This window comes from Anomaloglossus baeobatrachus, chromosome 3 (assembly GCF_048569485.1).
Source record: "Anomaloglossus baeobatrachus isolate aAnoBae1 chromosome 3, aAnoBae1.hap1, whole genome shotgun sequence".
Taxonomy (NCBI): domain Eukaryota; kingdom Metazoa; phylum Chordata; class Amphibia; order Anura; family Aromobatidae; genus Anomaloglossus; species Anomaloglossus baeobatrachus.
Window position 1 is genome coordinate 680,335,356 of NC_134355.1, and position 15,531 is coordinate 680,350,886.

Below are 15,531 nucleotides of genomic sequence, written 5' to 3' on the forward strand. Positions count from 1 at the left end.
CTACCCCAGGCGTCAGGGGTATACAGGAACACAACTCTTCTCTTTCATTGGATTGAGGGTCTTATTCAATGCCTATCATCCCCCACCAAACCAGGAAAAAATAAAGTGCAGAATTGGTCGAATAGGGGTTTATAGATGGGTTGTATATTTGGGTGTGGGGGCTCCATTAAACTTTTGATATTATGTATTTCTGCGTACAGGAAAGAAGTTGGACTGGACTTATTTTTCCCCAAACAAATGCAAGAAAGTTTAAAGGTAAAATCTGGGTCAAAGTCAGAAAAAAGAGGAGTTTTCGGGGTTCCTCCACAGCGGTCTTTCCACAAGAGATCCTTTTTATCCCTATGTTCTTTGTGTAGCCCAAGCAGTTCCGGAAGATGATCCAGCAGACGTTCCAGCAGTACGGATCCCTGCGGGAGGACGAGTGCATCATGCGTTTCCTGAACACCCTCTCCAGCTTCACCTCCATCGATCAGGAGACCTACAGATGTGAACTTGCGGTGAGGACTTCCATTACTGTAGTCTAAATCTAGTTCCCCGGGACCATGGAGGAATTGTAAGAACCAGCAGACCACTCTGGAGAACTAGGCATTACAGTCAGTGGGTACTGCAATTCCAAATTTCCCTTGTGGGGGGCAGTGCAGGAAAGTGAACAGTTGGTGTAACCTCCTCCACAGCTGATCACAGGAAGTCAGGGCAGCTGGATACTCTGGGATCAACTTTTGGTCAAGAGAACCTTTTTAGGGCCACATTTTAGAGGCATTTATTCCCCAAATTTGGACTCACCATTTTGGTTCACCAAAATGTTGGTGAAGCTTTTGGTTCTTAGCTTGGGCCCCTATGGTTCTCCAAGGTATTTGGGCATTGGTTGAAGAAGGTTGGTGCCCTCTTCTTATGGTCACATTAAACTGATTAATGATTTGTTTCTTTACTCTTTAGCAAGGATGGAGTATCACTGTGGATCTGGTCATAGGTCCGAAGGGGGTACGGACAACTCACCACTAAGGATTCCAAGGTCAGTGACCATTAATGCTTTGTAGTGAACTGATTGGGTGGATTATCTGGTGTCTTGTTTTGTCGGACAATATGGTGGCCACCACTGAATGCATCCCGGAGTTATTTACAGGTCGTTGTTGTCCACAAAGGAACCCAGGATCTGAAGGGTTTAGTAGGCTAGATAGTGTTCGGTGGTTTCATGACCCAGTTCCTTATGTCTACATGGTTTGGTTCATACTTCAGTTGTTTTTTGTCCCACACTTAGTTTATGGTTTCTAAGGATTAGTTGTCACTAATGATCTCTGGTGTCCAGCTATTTGGCTGAAGAGAAGGTGGCTGGTATGTAGTGGTTGGGTGTACCAGATGATGCATGATGACCTGTAACTTGGTGATGAGGGCATTCTTTGTTGTCCAGTGGATGGGTGCCCCAAAGGGTCTCTAGTTGATTGACAGATGAAACTGTGTCTGGTGTCTAGTGGTTCACTGACCTTAATGGTCCTAGCTGTTCAGTCGGTGAATTTGGCAGTGATCTCTTTATTTGTGGTCTAGTGGCTGGGTATTCCAGATGGTCCTTGGTGTCTAGTAGTAAGGTAGTAAAGAATCTGTCTAGTTTGACGAGTAGTTGGGGGTCCCAGATGATCCTCGTGTATCTTAGTTTGAATATTGACATACTCTCCAATGTCATGGGGTTGGGTGTCCCATATTGTGCCTGGTGTCCAGTGGGATTGATGAAACACTGTGTCTAGCAGTTCAGTGTCCCATTGATTCGCTAATGACAAGTGGATTTTTGGAAAACCTGGTGTCCAGTGTTTTGGTGGTAAGATTCCCAGTGGCTAATTGTCAAATTAAGTTCCAGGTATCTAGTGGCTTACAGACACAACTTGTCTAAGGTTTTTTTCATGTTTTCACCTTTATTGTGTGGGGAGAAACCTAGCTCTGTTTTTGGAAGTTCTCTAGTATAAAATGAGCAATCATTTACGTATTTTGCCATATCTACATAGCATCGATGTTCATGCCAAGAAAAGTGGAATCAATTACTCTGAGTCTGGGGGGGGCCTTCTGAGTCTGGAGGGGAGGGGCCTTCTGAGTCTGGAGGGGAGGGGCCTTCTGAGTCTGGAGGGGAGGGGCCTTCTGAGTCTGGAGGGGAGGGGCCTTCTGAGTCTGGAGGGGAGGGGCCTTCTGAGTCTGGAGGGGAGGGGCCTTCTGAGTCTGGAGGGGAGGGGCCTTCTGAGTCTGGAGGGGAGGGGCCTTCTGAGTCTGGAGGGGAGGGGCCTTCTGAGTCTGGAGGGGAGGGGCCTTCTGAGTCTGGAGGGGAGGGGCCTTCTGAGTCTGGAGGGGAGGGGCCTTCTGAGTCTGGAGGGGAGGGCCTTCTGAGTCTGGAGGGGAGGGGCCTTCTGAGTCTGGAGGGGAGGGGCCTTCTGAGTCTGGAGGGGAGGGGGGCCTTGTGAGTCTGGAGGGGAGGGGGGCCTTGTGAGTCTGGAGGGGAGGGGGGCCTTGTGAGTCTGGAGGGGAGGGGGGGCCTTGTGAGTCTGGAGGGGGGGGGGCCTTGTGAGTCTGGAGGGGGGGGGGGGGCTTGTGAGTCTGGGGGGTGGGCCTTGTGAGTCTGGAGGGGGGGGGCCTTGTGAGTCTGGAGGGGGGGGAGGCCTTGTGAGTCTGGAGGGGGGGGGGGGGCTTGTGAGTCTGGAGGGGGGGGGGCCTTGTGAGTCTGGAGGGGGGGGGGGCCTTGTGAGTCTGGAGGGGGGGGGCTTCTGAGTCCGGGGGGGCCTTGGTCTTGTACACGGCAGCAGTCCTGGAAATTGTGGTAATGGTGCATGGTGATCGGTGTGATATTTATTGCCTCTTCTCTGTCTCCGCAGCCCACGTGCTTTGCCGAGTTCAAACAGATTAAATCTATCAAGTGTTCATTACTGGAGGATCTACGGGCACTGCTATTATTGGGGATATCCGGTGCACCCCAGGTAAACTAGTCAATAGATACTCATAGATGCTGAGATTGTACCACCTACCCAAAAGAAAAACACAAAATGAACATATACACTATAATAAAGTCAAAAAGTAAATGGTAGTTTAAATGTACAATGCTGTGGACGTGCTCCTATGTGTACTCCGGCTTATTCTTTTGGCTTTTCCGTGCTCACAGTCGGTCCATACTTCACCATAAGTATCTATGAATAACAGATCATCAGTGGTGCTGCACAGGTCAAGATAAGCAGCTTTCACAAAGTGGCAGAGCAAAGAGGTAGAGCATAGGCCTGGATTATTCGGGGATGGTCTGGTCATTGATAGACTGGAACTGTCCCGTTTATCAAGTTGTACTGCATGCACCATGATAGGCAGCTTTCACACGGGCAATAGCAAAGGGAAAAGGGACAGTTGTTTGAGACAAACCATGGACCAGAATTTTGGGAGGGAGGTTCGGTCACTGAACATGGGTAGACCGGTGTGAAAATGTCACGTTCATAAAGTTGTCCTGCATGACAGCTGAAGGACTTACAGTATCACCTCAAACTGGATGATGACCCAACTCCAAAATATATGAGGGCGTTGAAGAGGGTCATTAGAGGCCTCTACAAACCTGTTGGACTTTACACCTGACAAACCTAGGAAAGGGCACGCTTCCCAAGATTCATAAGCCAGGCCGCCCACAGGGTTAGACATCTCAGGGGTGGGAACACTTAATTACATAATCTTAAGGTGGGCAGAGAATGTCCTTCAACCGCTGGTAAGAAACACAACCAGCTATTTACAGGACACCTTGGACCTTTTGATGAAGCTATCCACAATGGGTCCATCAGCTCTAAATAGTCTAAACTGGGGAAGTGAAGTGACAAATATAGACAAAATTACATTTATGGGATAAAATAAATAAAAATTGCATTGTGCCTATGTATTCACCCCTTTTGTTATGAAGCCTCTAAAAATGTTGTGGTGCAAGCAATTGCCTACATAAGTCACATGCTTATGAGAGGACGTCCACCTCTGTGCAATATATGTGTCCTGGGTCTGTCAGTATATACAAATAAGGAATAACGTTTGGAACACCATTCTAAGTCTGAACTGGGTGCAAAAACGTAAAAAACATCACTATGGGGAGATAAGGTATGCACACCAGTGACTATGTAAGGGGAATACATGGAATAGCAGAAACTGCTGTGTGAATACTGACTTGAAAAATCCAATAGCTATATGCAAGAGTGGAAATGTGAAAAATGGAATCTGCATTACTGCCATGAACATATGAATCAAGAGAAATTTAGCTACTGAATTGATCAATGCAATAGAGCCCCAACACTACGCCAAAGTAATAGCCTGGGTCTCAGCTTCCCATACACGGTAAGTTTTTTAACTGCATGAGAGGACACACACAAGCTAGGGACCCCAACGTAGAGAAATACTTTGGCGTAGTGTTGGGGCTCTATTGCATTGATCAATTCAGTAGCTAAATTTCTCTTGATTCATATGTTCATGGCAGTAATGCAGATTCCATTTTTCACATTTCACTCTTGCATATAGCTATTGGATTTTTCAAGTCAGTATTCACACAGCAGTTTCTGCTATTTCATGTATTCCCCTTACATAGTCACTGGTGTGCATACCTTATCTCCCCATAGTGTCAGTATATACATACCTTTTCTGAAAGGCTACTGAGGCTGCAACACCATTAAGCAAGAGGCACCACTAACGAAACAATATAATGAAGACCAAGGAGATCTCCAAACAACACCATGAAGACCAAGGAGGTATCCAAACAACACCATGAAAACCAAGGAGGTATCCAAACAACACCATGAAGACCAAGGAGGTATCCAAACACCATGAAGACCAAGGAGGTATCCAAACAACACCATGAAGACCAAGGAGGTATCCAAACAACACCATGAAGACCAATGTGTTGTCCTAACAACACCATGAAGGCCAATGTGGTGTCCAAACAGCACCACGAAGGCCAAGGAGGCGTCCAAACAGCACCACGAAGGCCAAGGAGGCGTCCAAACAGCACCACGAAGGCCAAGGAGGCATCCAAACAGCACCACGAAGGCCAAGGAGGCGTCCAAACAGCACCACGAAGGCCAAGGAGGCGTCCAAACAGCACCACGAAGGCCAAGGAGGCGTCCAAACAGCACCACGAAGGCCAAGGAGGCGTCCAAACAGCACCACGAAGGCCAAGGAGGCGTCCAAACAGCACCACGAAGGCCAAGGAGGCGTCCAAACAGCACCACGAAGGCCAAGGAGGCGTCCAAACAGCACCACGAAGGCCAACGAGGCGTCCAAACAGCACCACGAAGGCCAAGGAGGCGTCCAAACAGCACCACGAAGGCCATGGAGGCATCCAAACAGCACCATGAAGGCCAAGAGGGTGTCCAAACAGCACCACAAAGACCAGACCAAGGAGATCTGCAAAGTCAGGATTGGGTTCTCAAAAAAAATACGCTTCACTGTACGCTTCATAGAGTTGGCCTTTATGGAAGAGTGGCCAGAAAAAAGCCTTACAGCCAAAAATTGAAGGCTTGTTTTGATTTTGCCAAAAGACGTGGGAGGATCGTGAAAGAATTAATACATTTCATCTGACCATAAACTTGACATTGGATCACTCAAAAACATAAATCAACTTGTGACCACCATAAAAATGTAAATGCTTCAATCCAGACATTGATGCATCGGGAATTGCCTTACTGGCCTACATGACACCCGACATACATCAAACAGTCCATTGTCTACAGCCAGTCAGATATAATCGTATCAGTTCCATTCCTCAGATACTTGGTTATACCATGCCTGATGAGGAGACCTAAGGAGTCTGGACACTTTGCATTAAAGGGTATCATAACTACAAGATTATTTTATTTTACTGAAATCAATCCGGATAGGCAGCTGTCACACTGGCAGTAGTAATGGTAAAAGGATACTTACTGAAAACCGAGCATGAGCTGAGGTTATCGGGGGTGGACTCATGATATTACTGACTATTTGGTAGATCTTCTGGAAACTGTCCAGTTCCAGACAAGTTTGCTGGATCTACTGTATTATACTGCATGTGTCAAGATAGGCAGCTTTCACACTGGTAGTAGCAAAGAGAAAAGGATCGTTATTGAAGACAGAATATGAACTAGGGTTATCGGAGGGTGGACTGGTGATATTACTGACCTTTTAGTAGACCTTATGGGAACTCTCCAGTTTCAGACAAGTCTACTGCATCTACTGTGTTATACTGCATGCATCAAGATAGGCAGCTGTCACACTAGCAGAATCAAAAAGAAAAGGATAGTTAACCCCAGCTCATGCTGCGTCTTCGTTATCGGAGGGTGGACTGGTGATATTCCTGACCATTAGTAGACCTTATGGGAATTCTCCAGATCCAGGCAAGTCTACTGGATCTACTGTATTATACTGCATGTGTCAAGATAAGCAGCTTTCACACTAGCCGGGGCAAAGAGAAAAGGATCGTTATTGAAGACAGAACATGAGCTGGGGTTATCGGAGGGTAGACTGGTGATATTATTGACCATTAGTAGACCTTATGGAAACTGTCCACTTCCAGACGAGTCTACTGGATCTACGATGTTATACTGCATGCATCAAGATGGGCAGCTTTCACACCAGCAAAATCAAAAAGAAAAGGATAGTTAACGAAGACACAGCATGAGCTGGGGTTATCGGAGGGGGGGACTGGTGATATTACTGACCATCAGTAGATCTTCTATTATACTGCATGCGTCAAGATAGGCAGCTTTCACACTGACCGTAGCTAAAGGAAACGGATCGGCAGCTTGTACAGAGCCTGTTGAAGCTTCCCTCTGGTTTGTCTGGTGAAGTCAGTGACCATATCCAATTCCAGACTCTGTGGACAGGTGTGGCACTAATTTTGAAAGTAAGTGCACCCCCTTTACCTTTCTTACATTAATGTATTATACCGTTATCTGTTTTGTGATTTTAAGCCATTAGCCATCAAGACGGCGTCGTTGGCGGTGGCGGAAAACATGGCCGACCTTATCGATGGATACTGCCGGCTGCAGAACGAATCTCAGGAATCCCTCATTGTCTATCCTGGGAAAGGTGAACACATTGTGACCTCTGCACTTATAATGATGGGGCATTGTCATCCAATGGCAACGGGCTCTGACCCATATAGCCACATACGTTTGCCATACTGTACATGGGGGTAATATGACAACCTTCCCTGGATGACCAGGTGCCAGAGCGCGAAGTGTCAATTAATTGGATATGACAAGTCTCCTGAACAGGATGGGAATACAGGACACCTGAGCCCCAATCTGGCCCCCACCTACAATGAGCCATTGATTATACTGGTCTTATCGGGGCCATTGATTGTCCTCAAACAGTATAGCCAGGTGGTGACTGATCCTCCACACCCCTTTATAGCCTGTACCCCCATCTATAGGTATAATGACAGATATTAGGAGCTGAACGTATTATGTTACTTATGTTATAACATGATTGAGGACTTTATATTATTTTATATCACAGAAAACGACAAACGCATCAGCCTGCCTCGTATCCCCACCCAGTAAGTAAAAGCACCGCAGTTCTATGAAATCATGGTTGTGATTCTTTCTCGCTTTGATACATGGAGATCTGTCAGATTTAGTTATTTTCTTAGTTACATTTGTTTTAGTAAACAGTTTGATTTATTGAGTTCCATTCGGCATGCAATCCTCAAATCATCCTGTAGGTGGCAGCAGAAGACCAGAAAAACTTTTTTTTTTTTCTATTTTTATACCAGAAACTGATAGAGGGTTTTTTTTTTCTGTCCTGGCCATTATAGAGCTGTCATCCTGGCCGGGCGCTCTCCAGGACGTAATGTACCAATATATTGTATTCCATCTAGAAGACGACAATTAGGACATGATAGTATAGAAATAGTAAAATATGTTTGTTGCAAGTTTTCCTATTTTGTAGCTTATGAATTGTGCAAAAAAAAAAAGTTTTGCAACTTTCTGGTTAGACCTTATACTTCAATTTTTCACCTTTTCTAAGTTCTTGACTTGCTGTCAATGAATGGAATAATTCCATTCTATCTGTGCAGATGTAATAATTTTCGCACCTGGGGGGCTGTTACTTTTGATATCCAGTCTGGATAATCCTTTGTGACATGAAGAAATCGGCAGCACAGATCACCAGCCTGTCCTGGGACTTAGTTACATTTGTCCTGCGCTGATACATTGTATCAATTTGGAGTTCGGAATGTTTATTTCTCCAAACTGGATACAAATGTACCAAACTCTCATCTGTGAGAAGGACTAGCTGAGTACACATTCCCACCAATGGAGTCATGCATAGCTCATAAATGCAGTACTGACCAAAAGTTTGGACACAGCTTCTCATTCAAAGAGTTTTCTTTATTTTCATGACTCTGAAAATTGTAGATCCACATTGAAGACATCAAAACTATGAATTATCACATGTGGAATGAAATACTTAACACAAAAGTGTGAAACAACTGAAAATATGTCTTATATTCTAGGTTCTTCAGAGTAGCCACCTTTTGCTTTGATTACTGCTTTGCGCACTCTTGGCATTCTCTTGATGAGCTTCAAGAGGTAGTCACCGGAAATGGTCTTCACGTCACAGGTGCGCCCTGTCAGGTTTAATAAGTGGGATTTCTTGCCTTATAAATGGGGTTGGGACCATCAGTTGTTTTGTGCAGAAGTCTGGTGGATACACAGCTGATAGTCCTACTGAATAGACTGTTAGCTGCTTTTTTCTTGCCATAATACAAATTCTAAGTAAAGAAAAACGAGAGGCCATCATTACTTTAAGAAATGAAGGTCAGTCAGTCCGAAAAATTGGGAAAACTTTGAAAGTATCCGAGTGCAGTGGCAAAAGCCATCAAACGCTACAAAGAAACTGGCTTACATGAGGACCGCCCCAGGAAAGGAAGACCAAGAGTCACCTCTGCTGCAGAGGATAAGTTTATCCAAGTCACCAGCCTCAGAAATCACAAGTTAACAGCAGCTCAGATTAGAGACCAGGTCAATGCCACACAGAGGTCTAGCACCAGACACATCTCTAGAACAACTGTTAAAAGGAGACTTTGTGCAGCACCCCTTCATGGTAAAATAGCTGCTAGGAAACCACTGCTAAGGACAGGCAACAAGCAGAAGAGACTTGTTTGGGCTAAAGAACACAAGGAATGGACATTAGACCAGTGGAAATCTGTGCTTTGGTCTGATGAGTCCAAATTTGAGATCTTTGGATCCAACCACCGTGTCTTTGTAGAAAAGGTGAACGGATGGACTCTACATGGCTGATTCCCACAGTGAAGCATGGAGGAGGAGGTGTGATGGTGTGGGGGTGCTTTGCTGGTGACACTGTTGGGGATGTATTCAAAATTGAAGGCATACAGAACCAGCATAGCTACCACAGCATCTTGCAGCGGCATGCTAGTCCATCCGGTTTGCGTTTAGTTGGACCATCATTTATTTTTCAACAGGACAATAACCCCAAACACCCCTCCAGGCTGTGTAAGGGCTATTTGACTAAGAACTAGAGTGATGGGGTGCTATGCCAGATGACCTGGACTCCACAGTCACCAGACCTGAACCCAATCGAGATGGTTTGGGGTGAGCTGGACCGCAGAGTGAAGGCAAAAGGGCCAACCAGTGCTAAGCATCTCTGGGAACTCCTTCAAGACTGTTGGAAAACCATTTCCGGTGACTACCTCTTGAAGCTCATCAAGAGAATACCAAGAGTGTGCAAAGCAGTAATCAAAGCAAAAGGCGGCTACTCTGAAGAACCTAGAATATAAGACATATTTTCAGTTGTTTCACACTTTTTTGTTAAGTATTTCATCCCACATGTGTTAATTCATAGTTTTGATGCCTTCAATGTGAATCTACAATTTTCAGAGTCATGAAAATAAAGTAAACTCTTTGAATGAGAAGGTGTGTCCAAACTTTTGGCTTATACTGTACATGGTGCTGAGTGGACATGAGGAACTCCTCTGCAGCTGATAAACAGTGACTTTATAAAAACTGCTGCAAAAATCCAGTGACACCATGCTATACACCATAGAGATGGCAGCATAAACTGAGTGAATTATTAGCCTTGAAATAATAAAATTCTGAATACTTGTAGCCACCACTAGAGGGAGCTCCCACTGTACAGATTGCACAATAACCTCAATAGTCTGTGCACTCCCTCTAGTGGCAGCTGCAGGTAGTTATTTTTTTAACTTGCAGCCTTGTGTAAACAAAATATATATGGAGATATTAATCAAGACAAAATTTAAGACCTAGGAAAGGAGATAATCATCTAAAGTTCCCTATTTCCTTCCCAGAGACATACCGGAGAGGAGTCCGAGACTGGAAGAAGGGGGCAGCTTCGGTGAGTTCTGTAGATCTGTGGCTTCCTGCAGTTCACTAATAAAATAATAATTATTTCTTTGTTTTATAAATGTCTTTCCCAATCTAGAGTCTGATATATACGCTGAAATACCAGAAGTGGGCGAGCAGAAGTCCGCAGGTACGGGACCTACATTATATAACCTCCGTGCATTGTGAGCTTAAAGGGAAGCTCCGGCAATAATCACCGCTAGCAAGTGACCATCCACGAGATACACCGACCTGGTCATGCCTGATCATTACAGATATCACAGCATGGACTACACCCAGCTGTGATATCCACAAGGCATGTCATAAATGGGTGTCCCATCTACGGTGGTGCTTTAAAGTTTGTGAACCCTTCAGAACTTTCCTTATTTTTGTATAAGTCGGACCTAAAACGACATCATACAAATCCTAAAAGTAGATGGAGAACCAAGTATTCCAAGTTCTGTAAGCCGAGCAAAAAGAAGGATTTTGGTTGTTCCTCAAACCAGGCATCCATAGGAGCCATGACATCAGAAATGGTGTGACATTTTTATCCTTGAGGTGTTTCTTCAGGCTTGGAAACAGATGATAGTTGGAGGGAGGTAGATCTGGTGAATAAGGTGGGTGGTCAACCAGCTGGAAGCCCACCTCTGCCAGTTTTGCCGTGGAGGCGTTGTCTTGCAGTAACAAGATTCCTTTGGACAGCTTGCCGCAACTTTTGGCCTTCAAGGCTGCCGTCAATTGGTCCAGAAGTTTGATGTAATACCTTGCATTGATGGTGGAACCCTTTTGAAGGTAGTCCACTAGCAGAACGCCCTCCTTATCCCAGAACACAGACGCCATCACCTTAGTGGCTGAAGTTTGCACCCTGAACTTCTTTGGACGAGGAGAACCACTGTGCCTCCACTCTTTTGACTGCTCCTTGTTTTCAGGGTCATACAAATATAAATCCAGGTCTCGTCCATAGTGACCAGTCGATCCAGGAAGTTCTTATCAGTCTGGAAATGCTGACAAATGGACCGGGAAGTTCTCATTCACATGCTTCTCTGATCTGTTGTCAGACATTTGGGGACCCACTTTGCAGATCACTTCCTCATGTCCAAATGTTCATGGATACTGACACAAACACGTTCCCGGGAAATCCCCATGATGTCTGCTATTGCTTTAGCTGAAATTCGTGGATTCTCCAGTATGAGGTTGTGCACAGCATCGACGATCTCTGGAACAACCACTCTCAGTCGTCCAGGACGTTCCTCATCATTGGGGCTGAAGTCCCCGTTTTAAATTTGGCAACCCAGTTCTTAACTGTGGAATATGAAGGGCATTGATCCCCCAATGTCTGCGACATATCACCATGAATATCCTTCGCGGACTTTCCTTGGAGAAACAAGAATTCTTTCTCTCAGTTGCTGGGAATATCGCATTAGACTGTCATTTTGTTTTCCCGCGTGCGTAGAACACTGGTCCCATAAGCAACAAACACAAAATTTTGAAAACATATTTTAGACACATAAGGCTTTCATGTGATTTAACATTCGTTACCATAGAAACAAAAAGGGTTGACAAAGCCAAAGACTTATCAGCAGTCCCTAGTATACCATTATTGTTTTGTGGACTCATGAACATTAATATTAGCTAATGTGAGAGAGGCCTTTAGTTGCTTAGAAGTGACCTTGGGTTCCTTTTTGACCTCACGCACTATAATACGCTTTGATGTTGGAGTGATCTTTTTTGGCCACCCAATCCTGGGGAGGATAATAATGGTCTTTTTGAATTTTCTACATTTGTACATATTCAGTCTGACTATGGATTGGTGGAAATTGCAAAAAAAATGACAGCTGCACTCTGAAATGTTAAAGCATGCAAACCAAGAGTGTGAGAATATAGACATGCATTACTGCTAAAGGAAATCTAAGAACAAATTGAGATATTTAGCATACAAAAATGGCCATTTCTATATCTGACCAGTAGCCACGTGGCTATTATGTTCACTATGTTATGCACCTGTTCACACTGCATGTTTGGGAGTGCCATCAGTTTTTTGTCTAGATTATGGATTGGTGGAGTTCAATCTCTTTAGAGTTGGTTTTGTAACCTTTCAAGCTGGAAAAGCATCAACAGCTCTGCTTCACATCTTTGTTTATGCCATGACACATGTCTTGTGAAGATGATCAGTGTCACAGAGAGTTTTGCACAAAATTCGCCGACTGTCATGGTGGCGACAGGCTCTGTTCATATTGCAGAGTCTGATACTTCTCCCAATGGTTTCTCTGGTGTTTCTGATCAACTCAGATGCACCTGGGCCTAGACCTGTTGTGTGCTCATACATAGACAGGCTAGCCTACTCGTTAAACTTCTTCGATCACATGTTGTAAGGAAGCCAATCACTTCCTCTCCTTTCATTTTTATGCTGGAGGAAATATTCTACCTACGCCAACTATAGTTTATGCTGTGTTGGTCTGTGAGTTGTGGTGTCCCAGACTTGCTAGAGAAAGAGCTGATTTGTGCTTGGTGTTGTTGTGGAGCTTACCTTCATCTTGTTCTTTCCACCCTGCTCTTGTTTTCCTCCTAATCTCTTATAGTCTTATACCTCTGTGTGAGCGTGGTGTGTCAGAGTTTTCGTTCCACCTGTTTGTCTATTTCTGTGGGTTAAAGCACACTCCTGTCCTGGATCCCAATGGGGGAGGGGGTAAAAGATCAGGGCAGGTCAGGATCAGAGCCAGGGAGGAGACTCAGACATCCCCACCATTAGGTGTATAGGGATAACACTGGGCTTCCAAGTCTGATGGTCAGCTTAGGGGCCCCGGTTTCCCGCTATTTCCATAGTTCCTCTTGACAATCAGACTTTGATATATCCCTGTTCTTTAAATAAAACAGGTCGCCCACTCCCAGGATTGTTATCCCATTGATTGAAAACCCCAAATTCTAATTTCACCTTCAAATTATCTGCTAATCCTAGGGGGTCACATACTTCTGTCATTCACAGACATGTGATATTAAATCATTTACATAATTTAGAAAAGGACTAATATTTTTGACTCGTTCCTTTGATTTGGTTCTTTATCTACTTTCAGGATTCATGTGAAAATCCGATGTAGGTTTAGGTGAAATTTATCCTTAAAAATGGAAAATTCTGAAGGATTCACAAACTTTCAAGCACCATTTTGTTGAGAACTGGGGTCTTCCGTCTATCGGCTGGATATGTGCCGACTGCCTTTCCCTTCACCATGATTGTGGTGGGCCGATGAGCTGCAGAATGACCCGGATGCTGCCATCTTTGTGCCCCTTTTCCATTTCACAACACGGCATTAATGATAAAACTATCGCAAATTCTAGTCCCCTAAAGAAAGTAAAAAAAAAAAAAATTAAAAATTGAAAAAAAATTGTAAACCCCCCCCCCCCCCCATCCTTTCCTCATGCAAAAATAAAATAAATAAGTCTATTCCTTTTTGCCATAACTATAAAGGTCCAAAAAAAATTAGCATTCACCTCCCCCAAAAAATGCAAGTAAAACCAACCAAAATAATGTAAATGACAGCAATAAAAACTACTGCTCAGCACTAAAAGAAACCAGCCCCAATACAGCTCTATCGACCGAAAAATAAAATTAAAAAAAAAAAAAAAAACCCCAAACCACTGTTTTTTGAATGCTGTGAAAAATGAAACCCCAAAAACAATGGCGGAATTGCATTTTAGTTCACCGCACTATTTTTCAGTACATTATGTGGTAAAATGATTGGTGTCATTAGGAAAAACAATGCGTCCTGTAAAAAACAAGCCATCGTGGACAGAAAAACAAATGATTCTTGGGATAAATGGAGTAAAAAAACATAAGGCCTCATTTAATGGACTTTGTTGTCCATAGCAACCAATCACGGCACAGCTTTCATCTCATAAACTGCTTTGGTGAAATAAAAACTGCGCTGTGATTGGTCACTATAGAAACAACAACTCGTCATGTAAAAAACAAGCCCTTTTGGTCAGAAACCAAAAATAATGATGGCTCTTAGAACAAAGAGAGTAAAAAACATAAGGCCTCAGTCATCAAAAGTGTCTAAAGGGAATACTGGCTTGGTTGTCCATAGCAACCAATCACTGCACAGCTTTCATTTCATAAACTGCTTTGGGAAAATGAAAGCTGTCCTGTGATTGGTCACTATAGGAACAACAACTCGTCATGTAAAAAAGAAGGCCTCATGGTCAGAAAAAACCAAAACATGGCTTTTGGGACAAATGGAGCAAAAAACATAAGGTCTCATTTATCAAGTGTGTCTGAAGGGATTATTGGCTTGGTTGCCCATAGCAACCAATAACGGCACAGCTTTCATTTCATAAACTGCTGTGGTAAAATAAAAGCTGCACTGTGATTGGTCGATATGGGAACAACAACTCGTCATGTAAACAAACCATCGTGGTCAGAAACAAAAAAAAAAGATGGCTCTTGGGACAAACTAAGTAAAAAAAACATAAGACCTCATTTATCAAAAGGGTCTAATGGAAATACTGGCTTGGTTATCCATAGCAACCAATCACAGCACAGCTTTCTTCTCATAAACTGCTTTGGGAAAATGAAAGCTGCGCTCTGATTGGTCGCTATGCATATTGCTTTCTTTTTAGACATTTTTGACAAATCTGACCCAAAGTGCAAAAACAACATTTTTGAGTAAAGCTCCGTCCTCTCACTCGGACACCGCCGGTCACTGATGCTGCATTTCTTTCCCTCACAGGTCTCCGCTATACTATGAGCCGCAGTGACGTCGTGCTGGGGAGGATCCTCGGAGAAGGCTTCTTCGGTGAAGTCTATGATGGCGTGTATAAGAATGAGGTGCGTATATGCCTGTGATAAACCACAACCATAAGACCCCCCCCCCCCTCCCCCTGTGGCTGGTGGTCTCGACCTCTCCAGAGGGTGCAAAATCTGTTCGGGCATGCTGGGAGTTGTAGTTTTGCACCCATTGGGGAACTATAGGGCGGGGTCTTCTGGTCGTGTTTACCATACCTGCTTTATAATGACTACCTTTTGGCGCCGTTGTCCCGGTTTTTGCGGGAGGTGTATAGACTGATGGAATTATCATTCTTCTATTCTCAGCTGAAAGGGGAGAAGGTGAACGTCGCCGTGAAGACGTGTAAGAAGGACTGCGCTCCGGACGTCAAGGAAAAGTTCATGAGCGAAGCCTGTGAGTGTCCTGTGCACTCCGCTACATTTGGA

General features: G+C 44.3%; 1 protein-coding gene across 1 annotated transcript in view; it reads left to right on the forward strand.

Moving 5' to 3' along the window:
- The window catches only part of PTK2B (protein tyrosine kinase 2 beta), a 188,408-nt gene that overhangs the window by 104,022 nt on the left and 68,855 nt on the right, over positions 1 to 15,531 (forward strand). Inside the window, 11 exon segments of the mRNA XM_075341629.1 lie at positions 201 to 255; positions 357 to 497; positions 937 to 987; positions 989 to 1,012; positions 2,850 to 2,951; positions 6,930 to 7,047; positions 7,480 to 7,519; positions 10,292 to 10,338; positions 10,426 to 10,476; positions 15,050 to 15,147; positions 15,412 to 15,499. Of these exon segments, the coding sequence (XP_075197744.1) occupies positions 201 to 255; positions 357 to 497; positions 937 to 987; positions 989 to 1,012; positions 2,850 to 2,951; positions 6,930 to 7,047; positions 7,480 to 7,519; positions 10,292 to 10,338; positions 10,426 to 10,476; positions 15,050 to 15,147; positions 15,412 to 15,499 (815 nt within the window).